The sequence below is a fragment of the Opisthorchis viverrini genome (assembly GCF_000715545.1).
Source record: "Opisthorchis viverrini unplaced genomic scaffold opera_v5_19, whole genome shotgun sequence".
NCBI lineage: Eukaryota > Metazoa > Platyhelminthes > Trematoda > Opisthorchiida > Opisthorchiidae > Opisthorchis > Opisthorchis viverrini.
This window is the reverse complement of record NW_008751675.1, coordinates 2,049,857-2,063,893: the sequence shown is the minus strand read 5'-3', so window position 1 is coordinate 2,063,893 and position 14,037 is coordinate 2,049,857. Positions and strand designations below refer to the sequence as shown.

Genomic DNA, 14,037 nt, shown 5'->3' with positions numbered 1-14,037 from the left:
GTGGTTTTACCGGTGCGACCCATCAATCGCCCACGGAGAACAAAGTCCTTCGGAATGCGGGATTTTGATGTACATCATGGGGTAACGCAACAAACACTGACTATACATGGTATTCATTAGTGTTTTGCCCAATCACGATCTGGATGTCGCACATGAAAATCGAGCCGGCACATCGAAAACGAAAGAACGGTTCTAATTGCCATAAATTATAGTCAGTCCGGTGAGACAACATATGCTGACTGGGTTAGGTTTGGTCCTGGCGACCCCTCTGTGATCCAGAGCCTGCCAATTATTCTGTTTTTTTTTCGGCATTCGCCTAACTGACAGCGCCTTACTCGTTTGGGTTATAAATTCCTGGACGGCATGAATGTAGAATACAGGCAACGCCACAGTAACAAAATGACCAACCCATCCTTATCTGACTCTGCCTCTCGACTTCCCTTGTCTGGGCTTGGGTAACCTGGCAATATCCCAGCTTTTTTCGGATGGCATGGCAGCTAGGCACCGAAAGAGTGCTACAGCCGAACGATTTTGTTTCTTGTACCTAACCCTCTGGTCTCAAAGAACTTGGTTCCTAGATGACATAACTTGGCGAACGCTGCGTTAAGAGATTAGTTCATTTGTCTGGTTTTTTAATGACACGGTGTCCTAATTCATGACCGCTTGCACCGTGCTTTGGCTTCCCCGACTGGTGTCCCCGCTACCTAAGTAACAGCACACTATTCAGTCGTTTAACAAACTGAAGAAAGGTTATGAAAGCTCTGGAAATTCCACAGAAGGGTGACCTTCACGCATACGGAGACGACTTGTAGGCATGTATATGGAGAATTCTTGCGTCTTCTGTGTTTCTCTCTCAAGAAGGCGCAGGTCACAATCCCCCTGTGCATAGCAGTGTTAGCTCTCGGCCAATACAGGCATCAGGTTTCACAGTTGCAGCATTTTGCACGCCGCTGTCGTTGATCTTAGTGTGTTGAGGAGTTGTCAACCACGCAAACTGAACGGGATGTTCTTCACACTGGTGATTTTTCTGCATTCTTTGGATTTGGCCATTTCATGCGGGAGGTCACTCAGGGTTTTCAGTGTATGCTACCATCCGGTTGAGTATAGTTCCCAATATTGGCTCCTCGTTGTCCACTTTTATCGATTGATCTAGCTACTTGGGTTGTTTGCCGCACTCACAATCATTTCCATCCAACAATACGAAAACTAGAATAGCTATTATTTGTCGAAGGGTTTTGTCCATGAGAGCGAGTGATACATGCCAGTTTGGGCCCGATTTCACACATCACCTTGTTTCCAACATCCGTCCTTATTCCTTCTGAGCACCTCCGACCTAGTTTTCGCCTAGTGTGAACAGGATCTGTCCCAACGAAACTGTTTGCGATCTCCTTTTACCATATCTACTAAATGTAGTATAGTTCGTTTGTCACTTTCTTTCCGCTGCGTACCGAGTGTGACGGATGCATTGAAACAAGTCTCCACAGTTCACTGGTCTTTTGTTCTTTCTCTCTCTCTCCATCAGCACGATATTTTTTTGCATTCATTGAGGAGGCTGTAGGTAAAACGGGATTGTTCCGGTTTCGCAAGCTTTTCGGTTTCTCCGTTACCTACCAGTCAGTACCGTCCTCTCTCTCTGTCTGTCTGTCTGCTTGCTTTTGCTTCCAAAGGATCTGACTTTGCGTGCATTTGCCTGCTATTCAATCATTCAATTTTTCTACTCAGTGTTGCCAATCACTTTTTCCACCGTTCTCGATTTGGATATTTACTAGTGCTAGCTACTTCAATTCACCATATTTTGCACCTAAGAACTACATCTTCTTTTAGACAAATGCACCCACTGATTTTCAAATTAACTTGGTGGTGACTGGTGATTCTCTCGTTTGTGTTACTCTTGAAATGAGATTGGTGTACATTCAGTAAAAGAATCTCCCAAATCGGAGAGTTGGGTGGATTCCGGTTGAATCGCCCGCTAACGTCAAGTTAACCGCAACCGCATTTTTCTAATTGGCGTTACGTAGAACATAAGGTTGACGGGATCCCGGGGGGTGCACGTACTTGCTGAGCCCCACGCAGGACGAACCCGAAGCGTTTTCAGCAACTTTGAGTGGCCACTTGCCCTACATTCTTTTTTCGTTCGATTTGATGTGATCAGCTGAACCTTATAGTACTGTCACCCTCCGTAAAGATCATTCTGAAGCAGTGACCGTTTCTTAGTTCTGCAATGTCTTATTCAGTGTAGATGGAAAAAACTCCTCAATCATGCGGTAGACGCCCACGTTGCAAAATCGCCCGATACTTATCACTGGTCAATTTGAGTCACATCAGTTCACTCTCATAGTAACTGTGCCCTTTCCTCCTGACCCAAAAGGGATACTGGATTGTGTAAAGCAGAACGGAGACTCAGCAATTCCCACTCTGTAGTAGCGTGTTCTGGAAGTTGTTTGCCTTATTCCCCCTCTGGAGGAGTCTCCGAACACCTCAAAATGGCTGGCAGTGCCCCGCAAAAACCCCTCGGGAGGAACGCTATCATGGGGCCTCTGTCTCGAACATCCATTTCACTGCCTTGCGGCTATGCTGTTCTTGCCAGAGTGAAAGGAAGAAAGCCGGTATCATAACCTGGCCCATCGGTTCTTCGTTTAAAAAATTTGACTAAGATCCGACTCTGAACCAAATCAGAGTGAACAATGACTACCTCCGGCGGACTCGAAAAATATGACTGCTCTCACTAGTCTTGAAAACGAGGCCCCGGAAATCGCAGTTGAGGGTACATAGACTGGAATTGCTTTCTCAAACCAAAGGCCACATATTACTGAGGATTACTGAGTAGTACGGCGTTCCCACGAGACCCTATCCTCACTGTACCTCCATGACTGCGCAGAGGTACGTAACCTACATTCTCCCGTATATTCGTGGAATCGGCTTCATAATGAACCAGCTTACTTACACTCGCCCATTTGCCGAACTAGGTTTGTCCTCTTCTGTCATCACCGCTCGCCTGATGCATCCTCTCGAGGATTACAATATCGACAGTCGTATGGTTATTGGAATACCTCCAGATCATTCCTTACCACTTAAGGATCGTGCCAATCGGCAGTTCTCAGTATATTCCAGTATATTACATACGAAAACTAGAATAGCTATTATTCGTCGAAGGGTTTTGTCCATGGGAGCAAGTGATACATGCCAAGTTGGGCCCGATTTCACACATCACCTTGTTTCCAACATCCGTCCTTATTCCTTCTGAGCACCTCCGACCTAGTTTTCGCCTAGTGTGAACAGGATCTGTCCCAACGAAACTGTTTGCGATCTCCTTTTACCATATCTACTAAATGTAGTATAGTTCGTTTGTCACTTTCTTTCCGCTGCGTACCGAGTGTGACGGATGCATTGAAACAAGTCTCCACAGTTCACTGGTCTTTTGTTCTTTCTCTCTCTCTCCATCAGCACGATATTTTTTTGCATTCATTGAGGAGGCTGTAGGTAAAACGGGATTGTTCCGGTTTCGCAAGCTTTTCGGTTTCTCCGTTACCTACCAGTCAGTCCCGTCCTCTCTCTCTGTCTGTCTGTCTGCTTGCTTTTGCTTCCAAAGGATCTGACTTTGCGTGCATTTGCCTGCTATTCAATCATTCAATTTTTCTACTCAGTGTTGCCAATTGTTTTTTCCACCGTTCTCGATTTGGTTATTTACTAGTGCTAGCTACTTCAATTCACCATATTTTGCACCTAAGAACTACATCTTCTTTTAGACAAATGCACCCACTGATTTTCAAATTAACTTGGTGGTGACTGGTGATTCTCTCGTTTGTGTTACTCTTGAAATGAGATTGGTGTACATTCAGTAAAAGAATCTCCCAAATCGGAGAGTTGGGTGGATTCCGGTTGAATCGCCCGCTAACGTCAAGTTAACCGCAACCGCATTTTTCTAATTGGCGTTACGTAGAACATAAGGTTGACGGGATCCCGGGGGGTGCACGTACTTGCTGAGCCCCACGCAGGACGAACCCGAAGCGTTTTCAGCAACTTTGAGTGGCCACTTGCCCTACATTCTTTTTTCGTTCGATTTGATGTGATCAGCTGAACCTTATAGTACTGTCACCCTCCGTAAAGATCATTCTGAAGCAGTGACCGTTTCTTAGTTCTGCAATGTCTTATTCAGTGTAGATGGAAAAAACTCCTCAATCATGCGGTAGACGCCCACGTTGCAAAATCGCCCGATACTTATCACTGGTCAATTTGAGTCACATCAGTTCACTCTCATAGTAACTGTGCCCTTTCCTCCTGACCCAAAAAGGATACGGGATTGTGTAAGGCGGAACGGAGACTCAGCAATTCCCACTCTGTAGTGTTCTGTTCTGGAAGTTGTTTGCCTTATTCCCCCTCTGGAGGAGTCTCCGAACACCTCAAAATGGCTGGCAGTGCCCCGCAAAAACGGGAGGAACGGAACGCTATCATGGGGCCTCTGTCTCGAACATCCATTTCACTGCCTTGCGGCTATGCTGTTCTTGCCAGAGTGAAAGGAAGAAAGCCGGTATCATAACCTGGCCCATCGGTTCTTCGTTTAAAAAATTTGACTAAGATCCGACTCTGACCCAAATCAGAGTGAACAATGACTACCTCCGGCGGACTCGAAAAATATGATTGCTCTCACTAGTCTTGAAAACGAGGCCCCGGAAATCGCAGTTGAGGGTACATAGACTGGAATTGCTTTCTCAAACCAAAGGCCACATATTACTGAGGATTACTGAGTAGTACGGCGTTCCCACGAGACCCTATCCTCACTGTACCTCCATGACTGCGCAGAGGTACGTAACCTACATTCTCCCGTATATTCGTGGAATCGGCTTCATAATGAACCAGCTTACTTACACTCGCCTATTTGCCGAACTAGGTTTGTCCTCTTCTGTCATCACCGCTCGCCTGATGCATCCTCTCGAGGATTACAATATCGACAGTCGTATGGTTATTGGAATACCTCCAGATCATTCCTTACCACTTAAGGATCGTGCCAATCGGCAGTTCTCAGTATATTCCAGTATATTACACCGGAAAGGATGTGGATATATGCTGATGGTTAAAGGAAACGATGAATAACACTGGCACTTCGCTGATTACGACTATTTGGTGCCCTTGTTCATTGTATGCCATCATGTTCAGCCCGAGTGCTGCCTGGCCACAGTCATGTGTGTACTTTCTGGCTGATCTTATTCCCTCGGGTCGTACTCTGCCCCAGGGCTTATAAGTCATCATCATCGACAGCATGACATCAGTGTTCAACATCGATGCTTCACTGCCGTACAACCATGATTTATTTGAAAACTTTATTGTAAAGAAAAAAGTAAAAGTGGACGGGGAAGGGACTTAGTGCTATCTTACCACAATCATTCCGAGGTGCCTATACCTCCAGACACTCACTCAGGCAATCTGGATAGAAACTGACAACAAGAACACTTATAAGTGGCGCCGCTTTTGTCTTTTTAGGTCACCAACAGTCCATAATCGTCTAGCACTTCCACCGACAAAAACCTTTCGGACACCAGCATTTCATGAGGATGTATGCCCTTTGGAAAAAAGACCATTATTTACCTGTTACTGTAGATAAGAGGAGGAGCCGAGGGAAGGAGGAAAGAAACTGCATTTTTTACGGCGTCTAAAAAAAGTAATCTACAGCTGTAGCACCCGTCCGGTGCCTAGCTGCCATGCCACTTGAAGGAAGCACGAGGGCTGGGATACTGCCAGGTTGCCCAAGCCTAGACAGGGGAAGTCGAGAGGCGGAGGTCGGATTCGAACCACAAACCTTCTGCTCAGCGAATTCGCGCTCTAGCCAGTTGAGCCATAGCGCGTTCAGGTCTCTGTAGAAAATGTTACACTTATTTACAGCACCGTGGACCTCCAACAGATTTCCCAAAACCAACAGAACACTCCCTTCCCGTTTGATCTACAGTAATTCCGTCAGTCACGGTATAATCTCCCCGAAGAGAAATCCCGCTTCAGGGTAGGCAAAAAGTCCTTTCGTCGTTGTGGTCTCCTGCGTGTGATTACTTCTTCCATACTCAGCACGGTGTGTCTGGTTCGTCTGTGGTTAAAATTCAATTGTGAGTTTTACGTCTAGCTACGAAGGTTCACCAGAACAGCCTGAAGTTCTCACTGATTTTGGCTTTAAATACGATTATCCCTAAGCGATATGCATCACATAACATTTGGACGAAGCACTCTCTTTCGGAGTGAGAAACTCGGTGTGCTGTGCTCCCGTGGCGACAAACCGGATGGTGGCTTGGTCAATGGGTTTCGCACTTTTTAAAGCTCACGGCAACACAAAGAATGGGTCTCTTGTAAGTTGTTTGTTGATCAGCTGCTCGCCGACACCCACAGAGAGGTCAAGATACACAGAGCACCATGGGTGTTTTTCATTTGTGTGCTCTGTACACATAGGTATCGATCAGTTTTGTAAACGTTTCGTTTGTATTCAAAAACACACTATTGATGAGCTGGTGACTAGTACTCCGATGAAACGGTGAGAAAGTTAATATGTTGGATCACTAGTTTGTTGAATCTCTGTTTCTAAAGTGCTCATTTTTTAGATGTCCATACATCCGCGACAGTTGATCTGTTCTCTGGGCTTAACGCTAAGTTCTATTCTCCGTAGTAGTCTCTTTCGGAAAAACCATTTTCGTTTCGGCTTCCCTACAATTCGCGCGAGCATCTTTCATCACCTCAAAAAGAAGGCGCTTCATACTCATGGATCATAGTAATGGTAACTTTTTACACTCCCACTGTACTTATCGCCTGTACTTCTGATCGAGTTTTGGGTTTCCCCACAGCTAGTGAGGTTAGTTAGGGGTGTTCCATCCTCGCACATTTGATCGATTTTGTCATGGACACCACCATGGATTGTACCCTCTGTGAATCTAGGTGTCGAAATCACGTCCGGAGAAAGGGTAGATGTAATGTACTACTCGTAAGGTCGCTGAAAATTAGTCGACAGCCCACGACCGGTTTCGCCCTTCTTGGAACTCATCAGGCAGTAGATTTAGATTATGCGGTTGACATTGTTATGCTTTATGGTAATTGTGCTGTTGAAAGTAGCTCCTTTTTTAGAACGCAGTTTGCAGCTTCCAAGTGCAGAGTCTTACTTCCAATCCCTTTTGAAATTACAGGATTGGGATCTTGAGTTTGTTCATGCATTCAGTTATCTCGGAAGTTGCATAAGCCAGATGAAACCATTGCACGCGAATCAAGGGACGAGCATTCTTGGCCAAACTGTCACCTTTGCTGTCAGAAACGGATATCAATGAGGCTGAAGTGCCCCGTGCCTACAAAACGGCCGTTCGGGCATCCCTACTTCAGGGCTATGAAACTTAGCCTCTCCGATTTGGATACCTTGAGTGTCCTCAGTTATTTGATCACCGTTGTCTCCGTAGTGCAAAGGCGTTAACTGACTGCAGCATGTAAGTAGTGAAACAGTCTGCCGGATTCACTCGAGTACCAGATGAGGAGATTAAGGTGGTTTGGGGTGTTCATGACGTATGCCTAACCACTATCTACTGAAGGAATCTCTCTTTTTCACTCCTTACTATTGTTGGCGAAAAGTTCACCGAGTATAACGATGAGGTGTTACCGTCAACCGCAAGCGGCTGCTGTCAAGCCGACCACTGTAGGATCTACATGATTCTTCTTGGTTATGGTTGGAGACCCTACAGGACTTAGCACGTAGTCGACCCTAGTAGCAGGCTTGCTGTCATTTCTTAACCGGACTGCTTAGCTAATGCTCATCTGTTCTTGTGTGCTGGGCTTATATTGGATGAGGTCAATCCTGCTGTAGTGTCTTGTTCCAAGATGATGCCGAGTTGTGAAGGTCTTGACACCTCACTCTTGGACATTTTCTCTAGAGACACAAGACTTTTAACACTAGTTCCACACCGCCTCCATTACTTTCCCCTCCATGTTTACATAGCATTCAAGCATCATTTTCCAACACTTGTGTTTCACTGTTTGTGAATATGTTGATGACTCACACGCAACCTTCCAAGTATTCACCCCCTGAAATCATTTATTTACCTGATCAACCAGTTTTACCTAGTTTGTTCCATACCAAAACATTGTCAGGAACGCACATTTATTTTTTGAGTTTATTTTTTTTTGGCTCAAACCCACGTGACCCCTAAACATTGCTAGACCAACGTATAATTATTGGGTTATGCACACACACTCACGTGAGCCACGTAGGCAGTGACTTTAACAGTCTTCTATGGCAGATTCATACGTGCTTTTCTGAGCACTGTTTTTTGTACAAGTGTGATTTTGTGTCTCTGAGGTTAATCCTTTAATGCTGTAGCTTTGGAAACTGGGTGTCTACACATAGGCTTTTCCAAGGTAGTGTGGACATGGGTGTTCGATTTCATCACAATATTACCGTATCCTCGAGCTAACTATAAGCTTGGTCAAGTGGTTCTGTCCCTAGCGAAAGAACTGGAACCGATCCATACAGTCATACCTACATCACTTGCCTTCAGAATCGTAGCTACCTTCAAGACGATGTTGGGAAAAGACGAACCATCACTCATCGTAGAGTTCTTTTCGCACAACCACTTGAAGGATGGCAACGAGCCAGGGGAGGTCAAACAATAACTTGGCAGCGAAGGGAAGAACCAAAACGTTCTGTGGAAGACTCTGACGGAGATCATGAAATACCAGAGGGGTGGTTTCTTGAATGCCCACCCTTCCTTCACTACTTGCTTTCCAAAGTGTGTCTGCTAACGGCTATCATGTATCTTGACTGAATGTTGGCAGTGGGGCATATCTCAAAGAGGCTAGGTCCTTTCTCCTTCCTCTCTTTATCGCCCTAGCTTGTACACGGCTCAATTCATTGTCTGCTGTGAACTTGAATGGTGTGAGAATATTCTGATATTAGGGTTTAGTCATCAGCGTTATTCCTCCCTCTTAAGAGCGATCCTCTGTGAGTCTTTATACATATTATGTGAAATTCCTGTACAACTTCCTCTGTCCTATCAGTGAAAAGAAGAAGGCCTTCGCTGCGGAGTTGTTTATTAGAAAACGCCAAATGAGCAGTTACAGACTATTGGACAAGGAAGCAAAACTCTCATATGCATCTTGTTTACAAAACTGAATATCCACCTTCTTGAACGCGTCTTCCTGAACTTTCCTGGATATTCATTGACTGGTACTCAAGTGCCAGCTAATGGTACTACGCGACTCCACAAATTCCGTAATAGGTCTCACTTTTCAAGAGACGCGAAGCGCATTTTGCGAGAAAACATACTACTAGCATGCCCCATCAGTAGTATCCACCATTACACCAGTATAGGTACTTCAAATTCGGAGCAGAGTTCTCGATTTGCTGACTGGTGATTTACCCAATGCCGGTTTTTTTTACACATAACTGTCTGTGTCTAACTACCGTGCAGTGGTTGCAACAGATGGGGTAGTCAACTTTCGGATGTTTGACCACGTCGCTAATTCCACAGGGCTTGTTCGTTTTTTTTTTGAAACTTTGGTGAATCGGTATTTTGACAGAAATCATGCTTGGTTTTGAAAAAATAAATCAGTCTGGAAACCACTCTTATTTCCATACGAATTAAGTTTTGACTCAACTAAATCCAGCTGAATTATTCGTTTATGATGGTGTTACGTCCAGTCGGTTGTAAAAATTCTCGGTAATGGATGCCTACATTGGAGGACATTCTGTTTTGCTATAACGATTTTTTTTCGGTTCTTTCTCCAATAATCAACGTTTATTAGTCTCTATGGCTCCATAGGTGAACCGATTACCCCATTGCTCAACGTCAACAAAGACAACCCACCAATCGTGTTAGGGTTGTTGTTGTGGAAGGGAGGCTTTTTATGTGGCTCCCAAATCCAGTTTGGTGTGGAATATATTATCAGTCGGTACATGGCTCGTCTATTTGTACGGCGTGTTGATCAAGTGCCTGTTGAACCGTCTGATGGTAATGATCAGCTGATTGGCTTGCAAATGGTTTGCTATCAACGCAGTCGTCAAACCCCACGAACAGACCAGCCGCCAGCTGATCAGCAACCGGTAAATACATTCGGGCTACCAATATTTCAACACACACCGTCTTCCGAATTTGGATTACCTACTCAAAGAGATGCACTAATATGGAAAACACAGTCACTTTCTAAGAGACTGGCTCACCCTATTACGACAAACAATACATTATCAGTAAGGGAACGGTTCACAGTGACGTCCTTGAGTTAACTAGATCTGTTTGCAGTGCTGGAGGCCGATTTTCAGTGGGTTTTTTTCGGCTTGTACAGCAAGGGTTTACCGGATGAAATGGGAGTTAGCGAACGGTCCGCATGCACCGACAGCTGTTTGCCCAGACGATGAACAAACCGAAAAGCGTCTCGGACGTTAACTCATGGTTAGGTTCCTCACAGGGTCTGGTGACTGCGTTGGAACCACGGTTGTAAAGCGATGATGTTTGTGATCTGAACCACCCTAATCCATTTGTTTTCTGTCGAAAAACCACGTTTATCCGTCAAATGGTTCAGAGTCCATCGGGGTTATGAGACTACTTATTCCGACGCATCATCACTTTCTGTAAGTTTTTGATACTCACAAGAAAATAGACCGATTCCGGTAGAGTTTGATGAGATCCTTAAGGATTTATCATTGTGCGAATGATTAGGCCACTGAATGGGGAATGACACCCAAGTTGCCACTAGTAAACAACTAGGGCATTTGTCTAGTTTCCACCACAGCTTGCATATCTACTATTTAGTATTTATCATTTCTCCGTCGTTTCTTTTTCTAACTTTTTACTCTCCGATCGACCCCTTCTCCAATTGGACTTCTTTCATTCTTGAAATATGAGTGAGATCAGGGCAGCAAACAGTATGCATCATTCGCACACGAAGGCGGAATGAGTGGTGACAACTCTGCTTAGTAGTGTGCCCTTGACAAATCCACTCTCTTTCGCGAAGATAACACAACGAGACTGTAAAACATGAAAATACCAACTGCATTCAATGTACTACGATGGGTTGTCAGTGTAACCTCGTGTTCCCGTTGCCCAACCGTCCTGTTGTCGACGACAAAGGCCATCGCTGTCGATCACTAGTTTAGAAAAACATGAGAGCTCTATTCTTTAACACTAGAAAGTCGGCCTCGTTCTTTGGTTATTTTGAATTCCAGCACTTTTTCTTTTAGATTTAGTGTCAGCCGCACTAAACCGGCTCACTCTTCCCCTAAACAGAGCCTCTGTAAGCCATCTGAGTTTCATTTGAAATTTTTGATTCATCGACACCGATAAACTGTGTAGCAACCTGGTGCTGGAAATGATATACTGCGACCTTCGTAAAATGGTTTTGCTCAGATCTACGCACCATGCTGACTCTACCGTTCGTTAGCTGAAGCGCGACAAAGTCACACACACACACACACACTCGATCAGCATTGGAATAAATGGTTGCTATCCTTTTGGCTTTGGAACATATATTAACTCATCTATCCCACGCGGTTTTCGCTGTTGTGGCGTTTTGGATCACTGCTTACTCCAACTCAGCCTGCTATGCCTTTAGCTGGTGGTCATTTGAGACCCAAATCCTTCGCGTTCGGTATAGCAACTTGATTGCTCCCTTAATTTTAGGTTACGCAGACTGACCTGCAATCCTGTGTTGTGAGGATGGCTATTAATTGCGCTTGTGCTCTACGGGTAATTCAGTGATTAAGACGCAGAGTTACTGGCCACGAGGTTCGAACCCAACCTCTGTATCTCGACTGCTCCTGTCTAGGCTTGGGCAATCTGGCAATATCTCAGCCCCCATGTTTCCTTTTGGTGACACGGAAGCTGAACCAAAGTGGTGTTATCGCTGAATTTTCTCTCGACACAGGGGAAAAGCACAGTCAGTACAAGATAAAGCCCTGATCTGACGGGCTTGCCTCGTGAACAGTGTGTTGCAGTAAGCTGTTCACCCATTGCCTAGCTTACTGGAACGTCGATCCACGAGTTTCAGAACCACAGTCAGTGGTTCTGAAACCAGCAAAAGAACTCCACAATAGATTTTAACTCATTATGACGTGAGAATCGCTAGGGTTGAAAGCATGCTCTTAAGGAACAACTTTTTTCTGTGGCGAATGAACTGCTCGAATAATGTCGATCTGTTTGCAATTCCTCTTCACCAGCGTTTTCACACCACGGACGAAATACAAATAAAATGGAAATGAATGGTCACTGATTGCAAGGGCCGTGATATCATCGGGTTGCTCAAACGATCCATGTGGATTTGCACAAAAGCGTGTAGTTCACAATGATCAATTTAGTGCCAGTATCCATATAGGATGCTGTAATCTGCTTCCTCTCTCCAACATCCTTGTAATCATAGCACATTAGGAATCGATCTGTTCGTTAATGACGTCTTTCGAAGTTACATAAAATGATCAAGAAGGTTACTGGGTCTTTACCGCGATTTCCTGGCGTTGAACTGTTACATCTGAACTATCTCCACAGACTTGGTTGGCTGAATACATGCGCCTCACTATTTTCAGGTCTTTATCATAATTTTTATAGTTTCTGGTAAAAGCTGTGACAAGTGAAAAGAACATGACGTTCAATGTGAAGTTTTTGGCAGCAATAGATATCTTGTGTAAAGTTTGTAGTGAACCTTTGGGTACGTTTCTTCTTACCTTGCTGGTAATTCAAGATCCGAGGTAGTGGTACAATTTGGTTGAAAGGACTGAACGTCGGCAGAGTATTTTCCTCGCCTCCGATTGTGTCGAGCTGTGTGAACTTTGTAACTGCTGTGCGGACCAAACACGCAAAACGGCATTCGTTCGCGTGTCAGGAGTCTTCTAACGTTCGGAGGAAATACATCGACGCAAAACCTAAGATACTGGACCCATTTTAAACGATCCAGCACATAATTGCATCTGGACGTAACTCGTGTGTATCTGTTGTGATTACTCGATCTTAGTGGTCAACTCGTACGTTTTGTTGAGTTTTGGTTCGCGTACACTCTCGATGACATTCAGCGCGCCTCACTTCTCTAAGGGTGCAGCGTCGCAAGTTGAGTTGAGTTTCCTTTCGGTCTTCCCGGAATCAGTATTATTCAACAGTCACCTCGGGTTCACCTGAACGACGGATAGTCTATCTGTCACCTTTCTTTTCGTGCTTTAAAGTTCGTCCATTTTTATCTCTTTCTTTGTCTGTTCGTCCCAGGTCTGGCGTGCTGACAACGATCAGCTTGTCAATGTACTACAAGGACATGAAGATGGAATCACATGTGTCCTCGTGACTTCTTCCGTTTTGATCTCTGGCTCGTATGACAAAAGCGTACTTCTATACGATTTTGATATCACGTGATCGAGACATTTAAACTTTTTTTATTACGGGTTTCCGACAGATGCCCCTTTCCCCTTGCATCGCCGAATTCCCTGTCGCACCTGGCCCTTAGCACTTTCCGTTGTTCTTTTTTCTGGTTTACGCGTCTTTCCGTCTTGCCCCTGACTTCATACTAGCTATGTATTTTTGTTTTCTTACCTATGAGACGAAATTCCGATCAACTTGCTTAGACCTTCGAGGATCGCTTCTCGACCGCTGCCATTTATATACTTATTTTTGGATGTCCTGTGCTGTGCACTTTTTGGTTTGTGCCATTGTACTTAATAGGGAATAAATGGGATCATTGCTTGTTTTCGTTACAATCTTGTTTGATTTGATTACGTGTTCACCAACCGATCCACTCAGCTCGACCTGATTAAGAAATGACCTGTTGGTAAATCGCTTGTCCCGGAAACCAAACAAGCGTAAGGTGGCGCTCGGTATTCGCACAATAGAATTGAATTTCCGAAAGCTATGACGTGTCCCTGATGGACTAAAGCAATCGGGCAATTGAGTTAGGAGTACCAGTCCAAACTTTTAAACCCCATTTAGGCACCTCGAGGTCTCGGTGATGCTGGGCAATTATCCCACAAGACTTTTCAGCCAGATATATGATTGCTTTAGTGAACAATCAAATTTGGTGAGCTGCAAAAATACATGAAGGTAGATTAGGACGGTT

At 44.7% G+C, this 14,037-nt stretch overlaps 1 protein-coding gene across 1 annotated transcript in view; it reads left to right on the top strand.

Annotated features, from left to right (window-relative positions):
* Nucleotides 1-13,656, top strand: part of T265_01771 (hypothetical protein) — a gene marked incomplete at both ends in the record, with an annotated part of 41,982 nt that extends 28,326 nt beyond the window's left edge. The window contains one exon of the mRNA XM_009165861.1: nt 13,197-13,656. Within this exon, the coding sequence (XP_009164125.1) occupies nt 13,197-13,340 (144 nt within the window). The remainder of the gene's footprint in view (nt 1-13,196) is intronic.
* Nucleotides 13,657-14,037: the final 381 nt, after the last annotated feature.